The sequence below is a fragment of the Talpa occidentalis genome, unplaced genomic scaffold, assembly GCF_014898055.3.
Source record: "Talpa occidentalis isolate TD23 unplaced genomic scaffold, MPIMG_talOcc4v2.1 talOcc4.3, whole genome shotgun sequence".
Taxonomy (NCBI): domain Eukaryota; kingdom Metazoa; phylum Chordata; class Mammalia; order Eulipotyphla; family Talpidae; genus Talpa; species Talpa occidentalis.
Genome location: NW_023603184.1, coordinates 42,877,529 through 42,889,977, shown reverse-complemented (window position 1 = coordinate 42,889,977; position 12,449 = coordinate 42,877,529). Strand labels below are relative to the sequence as shown.

General features: G+C 49.2%; 1 protein-coding gene across 1 annotated transcript in view; it reads left to right on the top strand.

The window, feature by feature from the left end:
- The window catches only part of TENM4 (teneurin transmembrane protein 4), a 451,821-nt gene extending 439,811 nt beyond the window's left edge, over positions 1–12,010 (top strand). Inside the window, 2 exon segments of the mRNA XM_037523044.2 lie at positions 3,726–3,868; positions 6,339–12,010. Coding sequence (XP_037378941.1) covers positions 3,726–3,868; positions 6,339–7,097 — 902 coding nt within the window. The 3' untranslated portion in view covers positions 7,098–12,010.
- Positions 12,011–12,449: the final 439 nt, after the last annotated feature.

Sequence of the window (12,449 nt, the reverse complement as noted above, 5' to 3'; positions counted from 1 at the left end):
AGGAAATGAGCCACATTGTATAGCCTGCCTCCCACGCTGCCTGGCTGGCGTTGGTTCCCTTCCCTGTACCCTCTGGTTTGCAAAGTGGGCTTTGCCTTTCCCTCCCATGAAACCAACTGGAGTAGAAAGTGTCCCTGAACTCGCAAACCTGTTGTCTCTCTGCTTTTGTTGGAGACAGATCCTCCCACCCCCAAGATAGTCTCACAATTTCAGTATGTGCCTCCTTTGTGCAGAAGGGATGCTAGCAAGGCAACCAAAACATGTCTAGCACAGACACACCCCGTATACACTATTGCACTTGTAGACAGCGAGATGGGCTTCAGTGACCCCCTTTACAGAGGAGGAAAGTGAAGGTTGGAGATTAGAGAAACTGGCTTCCTAAGAGGAGCCAGGGCTGGGGTTAGAAGTCTGACTCCACACCCTCATCTTGGATTCGAGTCCACTTTGTCAAGTGCAAGGTTGTGCAGCCGTCCTGGGCAGCCACCCCAAATGGGCGAGTAGAATAGAGTTTTAACTTGAGGGAAGTAGGTAGTTCTGATAGCCTAAGAAGTGAGAGTAAATTCCCAACTCTTCAGAAATGCACTGCAGAAAAAAAGCAATGAATAAATAAATTTTCAGTATTTTTCCTAAAGGCATAATGGGAACAATTCCCACCATCCATCGCTTATAATTAAGGCCCAGCCCTCTTGTCAGGCCCCTGGTTTCCTGGGAATTTTCAGTACTCCTCATAGCAGCTTTCCTTTGCAACTACAAATTCAGAAGCAAATTCTCAGCCTCAGGCAAAATAGCTTTGTAGGGTTCCTCCTTCCCCCATTCTGTTTTAATTTCCCAAAGAACCATCTGCCAAGATTCATAGAATCAGAGATTCTTAGAAACTTAGTGAAGAAAGGGACTTTGAAAAAAGCTGGCCCCAGCACCTCATGCTATAAATGAAGGAAGTGGCAGTCCGGAGATCTGGAGGCTTGAGTTGGAGGAAACACAGAAAACTCTGTGAGGTAGAAACTGAGCTGGACACTTTAATACATACGGACACATCCCAGAAATATTGTGGCTTCGGATCAGACCACCACAATAAAAGCGAGTATCTCAAAACAGCAAATGTTTTGGTTTCACACGAGTGTTTTGGTTTCCCAGTGCATATAAAAGTAACGCTTACACTCTACCCTATACTGATGAGTGTGTAATAGCATCATGTTTTAAAAAACAATGTAGATGACTTAACTAAATGTGACACAGAGTCACAAAGTGAGCGGGCGCTATTGGAAAAATGGTGTAGGCGGACCTGCTGGAGGTGTCCCTGTGTAATTTATGTAACAAACTTCAAACAGTCCCTGCTCGACCACAGCTGCCCCCATGTGCTAATACTGTTAGCATTCCTCTCCATGACCTGGTGAAAACCATTTCTACCACCAATTTGCAGATAAAGGGACTGTTCAGTTGCCTCCAGTTTTTAAGTTGGGGAGCCAGAATTCGGAGGGGTGGGGGTTGCCTTGCCTCCATGTGCCTTTTTTCTAGAAGCAGAACCTGGACTTCAAAGCTTCCTTTTCACTGCAACTCCACCTCAATGCCAGCAGATTTCCCAGGAGAGGGGGCACCTAAAATCCAAAGCAAAACGAGGTTTCTGAATGGAAATGTTCCATGACATGCAGTGGTGATAGGGACACAGTGGTTGACCCCCAGAGGTCATTACCATCACTGGGATGAATGAGCTCAGTGGTGGCAGGAAAAGACAGTCCCAACTGTGCCTGGAACCCACAAAGCTTCTCTCCAGGGATCTACTCCTTAAAAAAAAAAAAGCCAAAAGCAGGCCTGGATGCCACCTGCCCAGAGCTGCTGGCTCTCAGGTTCAGCTCTAAATCCTGCCTTCCCCAGACCTTAGATTGAGTCTCAGGTCAACAACTGGTTTAGCTTCTTCCACTGCCCATTCCCAAGGCAGGCTTAGCCGTACTGGGACACAGGTAGTTGGCCTCTCTCTCTCAGGCCCTAAATCACCTCCTACCTGCTCTTCCCCTCTAGACTCTTCCTGCTTCAGCCAGTTTTCCTTTCTGGCTTTCTCTCAGCTTTGCTGAGCTGCTGGCTGATTCCCCTGGGGTCTCCCTGCACACCGCTCCTCTCTCCAGGCCTTGCCTTGTACAAGGATCTTTGCCTGAAGTGCCCCCTTCATCTCTGTTGTAAGCTAATAAAGTTTACCCAGTTTTTAGTGTCTGGCTTAAACGCCACCATCCTTATGAAGAATTGTCATCCTATCCAAATGAGTGGCTTCTGCCCTTCTGTCTTCTTGTTTCTTGGGTCAACATTATGCACACCCAAGTCTCATCTCTTCTTCCAGGAGGGTACCTGGGAGGATCTGCGGGACACAGTGCTGGGCACATAAAAGGCACCTGGCACAGTGGCCAGGGAACCCATGACACATCCTCAACCCTCTCTTCTCCTTACCTGTTGACAGCTTGATTCCACTCTTCAAAGAGTGCAATGCTCAGGGCAAAATCCTACCCATCCCTAAACCTAATATTTATTTTGAAATATTAATCATAGTATTTTATGATTAATAACTCCCAAGGAATGTTATAAAATCAATAAGCCCCCAGATCCTCAAGCCCAATAGAAAGACTGGAAAATGAAGGCTCAGGAAGGGAAAGTGACTGCTGTAGGCAATCAGGGTGTGTGAAATGTGGGATGTGGGGAGCCTGCTCCCAGTGAAGGAAGAAAATCATGCCCCGAGGCTCTAATCTCTGCAGCTAGGGTGGGGAGAGGAAGGAGAGGGTGTTTTTTCTTTCTTTTTTGTGTTACTTTAATTAGGTGAATGATGTAACATATATGTGTGTGTGTGTGTGTGTGCGTGCGCGCGCGCGTGTGTGTGTGTGTGTGTGTATATATATATATATATATATATATGTAGTGAAATGAAATACCACAATAAATTTAGTTAACATCCATAACCTCCCATAGTTACCAAAAAATATTTTTTTGGGATGATAAATTTTTAACTCAGATGAAATGCGCTCTTAGCAGATTTCCAATATACTGTCAGGTCACAACAGATTAACTGTGGTCACCTTGTTTTACTTTACATTCTCAGAATTTATGACTGGAAGCCTATACCTTTTGACCACCTTCATCCCCTGGCAACCGCCAGTCAGCTTTTCTAGATTCCACATATAAGTGAGATCATCACACAGTGTTTATCTTTCGGTTTTTGATTTAGTCTTTCACTTAACATAATGCCCTCAGATCCATCCATATGTCGCCAGTGGCAGGATTTCTCCTTTTTTACAATTGAATAATATTCTGAAAGTTTGTTTCTTAAGTGAATTTTCTCTTTAAAAAAATCTATCATAAAAATCTCCTTTGGGCGTGGTGTTCTCTGCCACGGTTTCCTCTTGGTGTTGGGGGTGGCTGTGGAGGAGGCTTCATCTGTCACAGCTGCCCCCAGGTGTGAAGCTGAAGGTCCTGGGGGGTTGGAGTTGTCAGGAGGGAGGGAAGTCTGGGAACGAGGTTGCACTCAAGTTAAGTCTCTGCCTAGAAAGCAGGTGCTAGGTCCCAGGAGTGTGTTGGGCTCTGATGCCCTTAGCCATCTCCCAAAGCCCCGTACCAGCTGGCTCTGCCACTAGCACCCCTCATATCCTCACCCCACCTGCAACCTGACTCTAGGCTGCATTCTGGGACTAGGTGACATCTGAGGTCTGCTTACTCATTAGGGATATTTCTGCTTTCCTCCCACCCAGATGTCAACAGTTGGCTCCTCACCTTTGGATTCCAGCTGCACAATGTGATCCCGGGCTACCCCAAACCGGACATGGATGCCATGGAACCATCCTATGAGCTCGTCCACACGCAGATGAAAACTCAGGAGTGGGACAACAGCAAGGTAATTCACATACATGGCTGCCCAGCCCTTCCCCTGCTTTTCAGGAAAAATGGTATTCAAATGATGGAAACCCCTGTGTGCCTCCACCGTGCCTACCAGAAACTGTTCCGATAATACTCAGTACCTCCTACCAGCAAGCCATCTGGAGCAGCGCACAGACCCTCGTGGGCTGCATTAGGGGTTTTGTGTGTTACTCTGAATTTGGAGTTCACAAGAATGATGAGCCCTTATCATCACCCAGAACAGAAGTGCCGGGGGGAAGCTGTGTTCTAAAAGCACTTGCAATGTTTCTGAGCACCTCCATGGTACATGGCCTTGTGGGGCTATTCTGCTTAAGTCCCAAACATCCCCTGGTATTATTATTCTCATTGTATAGATTTAAAGCCTGAGGCTTTCCCAGTGCCACACAGCAAGGAAGAGGTGGAGCCGGGAGTCAACCCCAGGTCCTGTCTGGAGGTGCTCCAAAAAATGAGCATATTTTAGGTGCTCAAGAAAATCTTTCTCTTCTTCCTCTTATGACCCAGTTTCAAAGACTCATGGAACTATATAGCTGTAAAGGTTCTTAAAAACAGTCTCCTCCCACCCCCTCACTTCAGACATCCATTGCTCATTTCCTCTCCCCACTGTGTTCATACTATCTGTCCTCTGCCAGTGACTGCAGAGATGACACCAGACCTCCACCCGGAGCCAGGACAGGGGGACAGAAGACAGAGGAGGAAAACAGAGTTGACAAGCCCAGGCTGCTGTTAGAAACGTGTATGCCCACCCAGGTTCCTTTAAGCCTCAGCTCCAGCTCTGCAGCTGACACTCAGGGGTGCCCATATTTTCCTCTTTCAAAGCACTTACCTCACCACATTTTCATTCCTGTTCTCTTTCCTGCATCTTCACTAGACCATGAGCACCAAGAGGGCAAGAATAGTCATATTTAAGTACCCAGCAGCCCCAGAAGATACTTACATTGAATAAACTTATGTGGAAAACTTACGGTGAATAAACAAATGGTTGAAAGAAACAACAACCCTTTAAGTTAGCATCTCCCCCATTTCACAGAGGAGGAGAACGGGTTTCATCGAGAAACTTGCCCCAGGACACTAGGCTGGAAAGTTGTAGAAGGCCGTGCAAACCCAGGCCTGTGTGACCACACACCTGACCCCCTCCTGCTATCCTCAGCCTGCTCCTCTGCCCCCCCTCAGCCCCCACTGTCCCCCAAATCTGACCAGCTGCTCACAGCATTTGCGGTTCCTGAGGCTGATTCCCGCAGCTCAGCTACCCCCGCTAAGCCAGGTCCCTCCTCCACCCTGCAGTGTCTGGGTCTCTGACGGCCTGTTTGCCAGCCTTGCCTGTCAATGAATTATTGATTTCTGCCCTTGGCAAGCATTGGAGATCTTTGTTGTTGAGCACTCCAGCTTTCGTGAAACTCTAGGAAATAATTGTTCACAGACAGGGTTCTATTAATTATAAAGAGGACTTAATTTCAGTGAAGAAGCCGATGGGCTTGTTTCTAAAGCCATTTCCCTGAGTTGCTGATAAGGCCCTGGAGCCTGTCTGAACGTGACTTCGCCCAGCTCCCCAGCCACGAGACAGACAGGTAGGTGGTGTGCCAAAGAGACAGGACCCGATTGGTTCCCCAAAGCAGCCAAGAGGAGGGGCTCCTGAGGAGCCCCAAGGAAGCACTGTGAAGGCAGAGGCCTTCCTTGAAAATCATTTCTAAACACAGCCAAGAGCAATAAAGCAGGGTGAGAGGCTTTATATAAATCAGGACTTTCATCTTACCATACATTCTTGCCAAGAACGCATTTCTCGCCATTCTCCATCTCACATGCTGCCTCAACCTCAAGGCGTCACTCAAACCCGACATGGTCCTGAGCCCATCCTCCACCTCACTGCCCCACCTTCAGCTGAGATGTCCTGAGCGTGTTTGCCCCTCCTGACTCCAGCCACCCTTAAAACTGAGCCCCCAGAATCATGAATACCTGAGTATTTACGAATTGTTATCACTGTGGCCCAGTTACCACCTCTTAGAGCCTTAGTTTCTTCACCTCTAGCATCAGAATCATAACAGTACTGACTCCCTAAAATTATCGTTGAGATCAAATCAGTTAAACTGTGTAGCTCAGAGACCAAGAAACATTTCTGTTGCTCTTACTGTTACTTTGAACATCAGTTTCCATCTTCGACTGAGGTTATTTGTTGTCATGTTTGTCTTTCCCCACTACATGGTGAGTTCCCCAAAGGCAGGAATGATGTTTGATTCATCATAGTACCTCCAGGCCCAGAGAAAGATCTGGCACCAAGGACGTCCTCCTTGAATGGTTTTTGAACGAGTGGGTGGGTGCAGGATGGCTGGAAGTCCTAGTCGCCAGCTGCTGGCTGATAAATGTGTACAACTTCAACTTAGTCTTGTAAGAGGATCCTCCCAGTCTCTTGGGGGTTTTTCTCTTTGTCTCACTGTCTCTCTTCCCTCCATCAGTCTGTCCTCGGAGTGCAGTGTGAAGTGCAGAAGCAGCTCAAGGCCTTCGTCACCCTGGAACGCTTCGACCAGCTCTACGGCTCCACGATCACCAGCTGCCAGCAGCCCCCAGAGACAAAGAAGTTTGCATCGAGTGGCTCAGTCTTTGGCAAGGGGGTCAAGTTTGCCTTGAAGGACGGTCGAGTGACCACAGACATCATCAGCGTGGCCAACGAGGATGGGCGGAGGGTTGCTGCCATCCTGAACAACGCTCACTACCTGGAGAACCTGCACTTCACCATCGACGGGGTGGACACCCACTACTTCGTGAAGCCAGGGCCCTCCGAAGGCGACCTGGCCATCCTGGGTCTCAGTGGGGGGCGGCGGACCCTGGAGAACGGGGTCAACGTCACTGTGTCCCAGATCAACACGATGCTCAACGGCAGGACTAGACGCTACACAGACATCCAGCTCCAGTACGGGGCGCTGTGCTTGAACACTCGCTACGGAACCACGGTGGACGAGGAGAAGGCACGGGTGCTGGAGCTGGCGCGGCAGAGAGCTGTGCGCCAGGCCTGGGCCCGAGAGCAGCAGAGACTGCGGGAGGGGGAGGAGGGCCTGCGGGCCTGGACAGAGGGGGAGAAGCAGCAGGCGCTGAACACGGGGCGGGTGCAAGGCTACGATGGCTTCTTCGTGATCTCCGTCGAGCAGTACCCAGAACTGGCAGACAGCGCCAACAACATCCACTTCATGAGACAGAGCGAGATGGGCCGAAGGTGACAGAGAGGACCCCGGCCTGAACTTCTTGCCAAAGACAGCTACTCTTCTGTGGCCGCGTACCTGACTGTGTTGTACTTTAAAAAAAAAAAAAGAATAGAAAAGACAAAAAAAAAAAGGTTGTTTTTTAAACAAGTGCAGAAAACAAACAAAAAAAGTTGCATTGTAACTCATGCAACATCCTTTTTTTTAAGAAAAGAAAACCACAAATTTGGCCTTCACACATTTTTTGCAAAGAACAGAAGGTATTTTTTTTCTGTAGTGTGATCACAATGAAAACCTTATTGTCTTTTGTTCCCTTTTTCCCTTGAGGATTTTTCCTTGTTGTTTGGGGTACCTCTCTCCTCTGAGACTCATTCCCCGGGATGTGTCCTTGTCTGTCCCTAGGTACCCAGTGTGATGTGAGACATGAATGTCTGTGCTAACTTGTCTCATGTGCAGCCCTTTTTCCGACGGGGGGTTGGGCAGGAGTGACGGGTATGAAGAGAAACCGGTCAGAGCCAAACTTCCGAGGGGGCCTGGGAGGCGGGTCTGCAGGACTGAGGATCTCTGGCTAGGCGTCTGCCCACCGGTGGAAGTGGCTTGTAACTTGCCGTGTTCAGTGCACCTGGAGGGCCACCGATGGCTTCATCTTACTCCGGGGATTTCATGATGTCGTTCAGCACCTTTTTCAAGCTGCCCCAAACTCTTGTCCGAGCTTTACATTTTGAAGCTAAATGCACCCCCCACACCCCTTTTGCAAATCGTGTGTAGTTGTCAATGTCACCCCCATGCTGGATGGAGAAAGTGTCTCCCAGGCCCTTTCCCCAGGCTGGTGACATAGCATCCTGGGGCTGAGCGCCCGCCCTCCAAGAGGCAGAGGCCCCCAGGACGTCTGTGGTTGGTTGACCCTCCCATGGTGTTCCTCATTCATCTCCTCCTCTCTCCCAAAGTCCAATGTGAGAACCAGCATGCACAGCCAGCCGTCAGCGTGGGCGCCACGCCCAGGGAGGGAAGGCCACCCATGGCGAAGGGACGGCAGTGGTGGCCGGGATACCAGCCTGCCTTCCTAGGGGAAACCCTTTCCGTGACTTTGGGGGTCTTCCTTCCACTGCTCAGCTGCCACCACTGAGGAATGGGAGTGTGTAGGAGTGTGGTGCTTGGTGGCCTTTGATTCTGGAAAGATGCTTAACAGAAAGTCAGCCAAAGAGAGAAAGGCATGAGCCGAGTATGCTTCTAAGCGGCTCCCAGGCTCCTCTGCCCTGCCATCCACGGGCTAATTGCAGAGTCGGGAGGAAGCTGGATGGGCTTTCAAGAGATTTCCTTCAGTGAAGTTCTTCTAAAACTGCTTCCTCTCTAAAGAAGCCCAACCAGGGTTTTAAAGAAAGACTAAGGAGAAAGGAGGAAAGAACTCATTTGGTGCAGCTTGGCAGTGTCTTGCAACCCCACCAGGATTGGGGGACGCTCATCCTAGTACCCATGGATCCCGGAAGCCAGGCTCCATGTCCCCTGAAGACCCAGGCCTGAGGTCACCGGGAAGAGGCTTAAGCCCCCCCAGGAGTGGTACTGCCCACACCCGTGGGATGCCCTGGCCCAGATGGCAGCCCACAGGCCAGAGGAAGCCTTGCGGGAGGGAGAGTAGCAGCAAGAGCTAGCTCCTTGCTACTGTCTCATCTGCCCAATTACATTTCGTTACCACTCGCAGAGGCTCTGGGAGACCAGGAGGGGAAACCAAATGCTTCTTTTTGAGCTGGGCTTCTTAAAAAATGGGACTTTTATGGGTTGCATTTACATTAAGTGTGGAAAATGAATTCCGAGTCTGAGCTATTCCCCGTGGAAACCTTGTTGGACTGATAAGCTCATGGCACCTTTATAGCCTTACTCACAGAGTCTTCAGAATATTACCTGAGTTAATGAAACCAAGAAGGTCTCTTACTGCATGAGAATCGGAGCAGTGTGTGGTCTGGGTTCTGCCTGGCAGAGGGAGAAAAGGTTTCGCCTTACGTCATCCCACTGGGATTAGAGGATGTGTTTCGCTAAGTGCTCTTCCTGTTTCCACAAAAGTCACCCTGCTGCGACAGTGAGCCTCGCCTGCTCGTCCACGGGCTGCCCACTGCCTCCCGGCGCAGAGATCCACTGAGTCAGTGCAGCACCCTCGGGCCCACCATGCATGGCAGGAGCTGGCAGTGGGCTCCCATCGGCAGGATCTTCTCGGATGGGATGGAAAACGGTTTGGCCTGAAGAAACAAGTTTTTCACCCAAAACGGACTTATCGATATGTACTCTTGATAGAAGGGCAAAGCTCTCCTGTCCATGGACCTAGCTCATTGGTCCCACCCTGGCTGCCCGACATGAGTCACAGCTTCCAGGGAAAATGTCCTTAGAAGTCAGAGACCGCATGAGGGCCACAGGAAACATCCGCCTCCACCTCCTGAGCCCTCTGTCCCTCCTCCACCACCCCCACCAAAGTAACAATGTGAACTTCTAAAAGTCAAAAACAGAATGATTGAGCATTCCTTTTCTTTAAACAAATAATATTATATATATTTTTCCTGGGCTACATACCACCAGGGAGGCCCAGCTTCGGTGCAGGGAGAAGCTGAGCATCCCCAAGCTTTAGAGAAAGGGTCTTGGGTGTGGTCTGGCTTCTGCCTGGCAGTGGGTGCTGCTGCTCTGAGAGACGGTGCTGCAGTGTGGCCCTAGTAAGCTGGCTTCCGTGCATGCCTCCATGCTCAGTCTGTCTCCTGCTGACACCACAGTCCAGTATCACAGTAATAGTGAATCTGAGGCATAAGCCAGAGTTCCCTGGACCTGCTTAGTGGCATCCAGGCTGCAAATCCCATCCCTGAAGGTACCTGTTTGGCACTAACCCACCAACTTGTCTTCAGACCTTGGAACAAGTAGTCCTTTCTCATTGGTTCACAGTTCTGCAGGATGTCAGCCTCTGATCCAAAATAATGGTTTATTTTAGAATAATTCCTGCTTCTCCACTCCCCTCCACAGCTGCCACCAGCCCCTCATCCTCTGCCCATGTGCCATCAACTAAAATAGGACTTCAATGTCTCCTTGACTTTGCCTCTTAGAAGATGAGGTTTCCTTCTACCTATCCCCACATAGACCTTGTTGGAGGGCAGAGCGATGATAATGGGAGGGAAAAGAGGCAGTCCATGGTAATTTACACCTGTCTCAGCTTGAGCAGAATGGTTGGCTGAGCGTTAGCCCACGGAACAGACCAGCACCTGCTTTCTACGTAGAAATGGAAGATTTGAAGCAATTCCTGAGGAGATGAGCAGAGGTTGAGAAGGGCCAGGGTGTATGCTTTTAATGCACCAGGATGGGGTGGACCTGGAAGCAGATAATGGTGAGGCAAGGAAGGTGAGTATGACCAGGCAGTGTTTTCACAGATATATAACCAGGAATCAGGTCTATTTTTGTAAACGAGAATAAAGAACCTTTTCAGCTGTGACTTTTAAGTACCATCTTGTTAGATAGCTGGGCTGCTCGTTGTGCAAAGGCAAGGCTTGGGATGGACCAGCTTAGAAGGCAGTCTCACCACCTGCAGCCTTGCATTTGCACCTGCCATGTGGTAAGGGCAGTGAGCTTTGTGCCCCGAAGGAAGGCACATGCCTCAGCAGGTCCCAGGTTTTGGGGGTCTGCCTTCCCGGTCCTCAAAGTCAAATCCACCCTCCACTTCTCACAGGGCCGCCAACTGCTGGATCCCAGGAGGAACCCAGTCTGTCTTTTCCCTTGGGGTCCTCGTTAGGACTGAGAGCCTTCCATTGAAGGCTCATCATCCCCAGCTAGGTTTATACACTTGTCTATATTTTATTGGAAAGGAGGGGATTCAAAAAAAGAACTCTAGTTCAAGGCCCTTCCATTTAACCTTCAAATAACAGCAAACTCATTTTAAAGACTCATTGCTCAGGTGATAGAAACTTTATCCTCTCCAACCTTTACATTCTCAAAAACCAGCCTTGTGTACTTGATCGCCCCAGACAGCAGTGAGCTCTTAGGTTTGACATGCAATGTGGAAGATCAGATTGAGGGGAAGCCCAGGTTGGGCCGATGCTGTGTTTCTCACCCCCTCTGGAATGCCAAAGGCAACTAGCTGGGAGGCCTCGTGGTCCCCAAGAAAATGTGATCGATCCTGAGAGCAAACTGCCGAGGGAAGCCAACCTTTGGGCAGGCTCAGCTGTCCTGGCAGAAGCTGAGTCGCAGGTGCCTGGCCACGCCCGGCAACCTGGGTTCACCCACCGCCAGAATCCCACTTTTCTAAACCTGCCTGTTCTTGAAGACTTCTGAACCTGCAGCTTCGGCAAAAGGACTCTCCCAAGCTGCCTCTGGATGACCAACACTGGAGACTCTGGCCTTACCATGTGGAAATAGTTTTCCTGAAGTCTGGAACTAATTTTGAGAAGTTTTTTTCTCAACACTTTTGTGTTTCTAACACTGTATTCTTGACTGTGTAAATATCGACAAGGCTGTAAATAAATGCAGATGTAGATACCTTCTAGAAAAAAAAAAGGCATAAAAACAAAACCAGAAGTGATCCTGTGTAGCCTTCGTTGATAAATAAAAGAATATTTTGTGTTTAAAGGTGTCTGGTGACCTTTATCTGCAGACTGGTGCCTGCCTCTTGCCTGTCCCAGCCCTCAAGCAGTCCTCTGAGTTTGCTCTTTGAAATGTTGACTGTTCTTAGGATGATCTCCAGACAACTCAGATCTTAGGCCAGGATCTTAGGCCATAAAGTCCCTCTTAAGTTTTCCAGGTGATAGCTGTCATGGAAAGGCATTTCCAGAGGCCACAAAGGCCCAAGGGCTTAACCTCAGGCTGGATGAGGTACCTGGAAAGGCGACTCTGACATCAGCTATGCCCCACAGCGTCCCCAAGCCACAGGCCCCACTGTTGTCAATGCTGGCCTTGGACAGAAACCGCAAAAGGTGGGATAGTCCAACTGTCCCCACTGGGCAGCGAGCAATCCACTGGCCCACTGCATTCCACATGGGTGTCACTGGTTACACTTTCAAAAACAAATGCATATTCATCACACCAATGAGTCCAACCACATAACACAACATGGAAAAAGACCTTTCGTATTGTTGGTTTGTTTTCCTCTTCATGTTCTCAATGTGCCTTTTTTTAAAAGATCCCAGATAGTTGTGTTCACAGCATACAGGTAATTTTTCACCCTACTTTCCTTGTTTAACCTCTCGTTCAACCTATCAGCTCTAAAAGTGGGGGATGACAGCTGGTCACTTAGGAAAGTATATTTACTAAGCCCAGCACACCGATATGAATGCAAACCTGATGAAAATTTAAATAATGAGGACAGAAATCACAGCAGAAGGCCTCATTGCTCCCCTGAGAGCCTCAGGA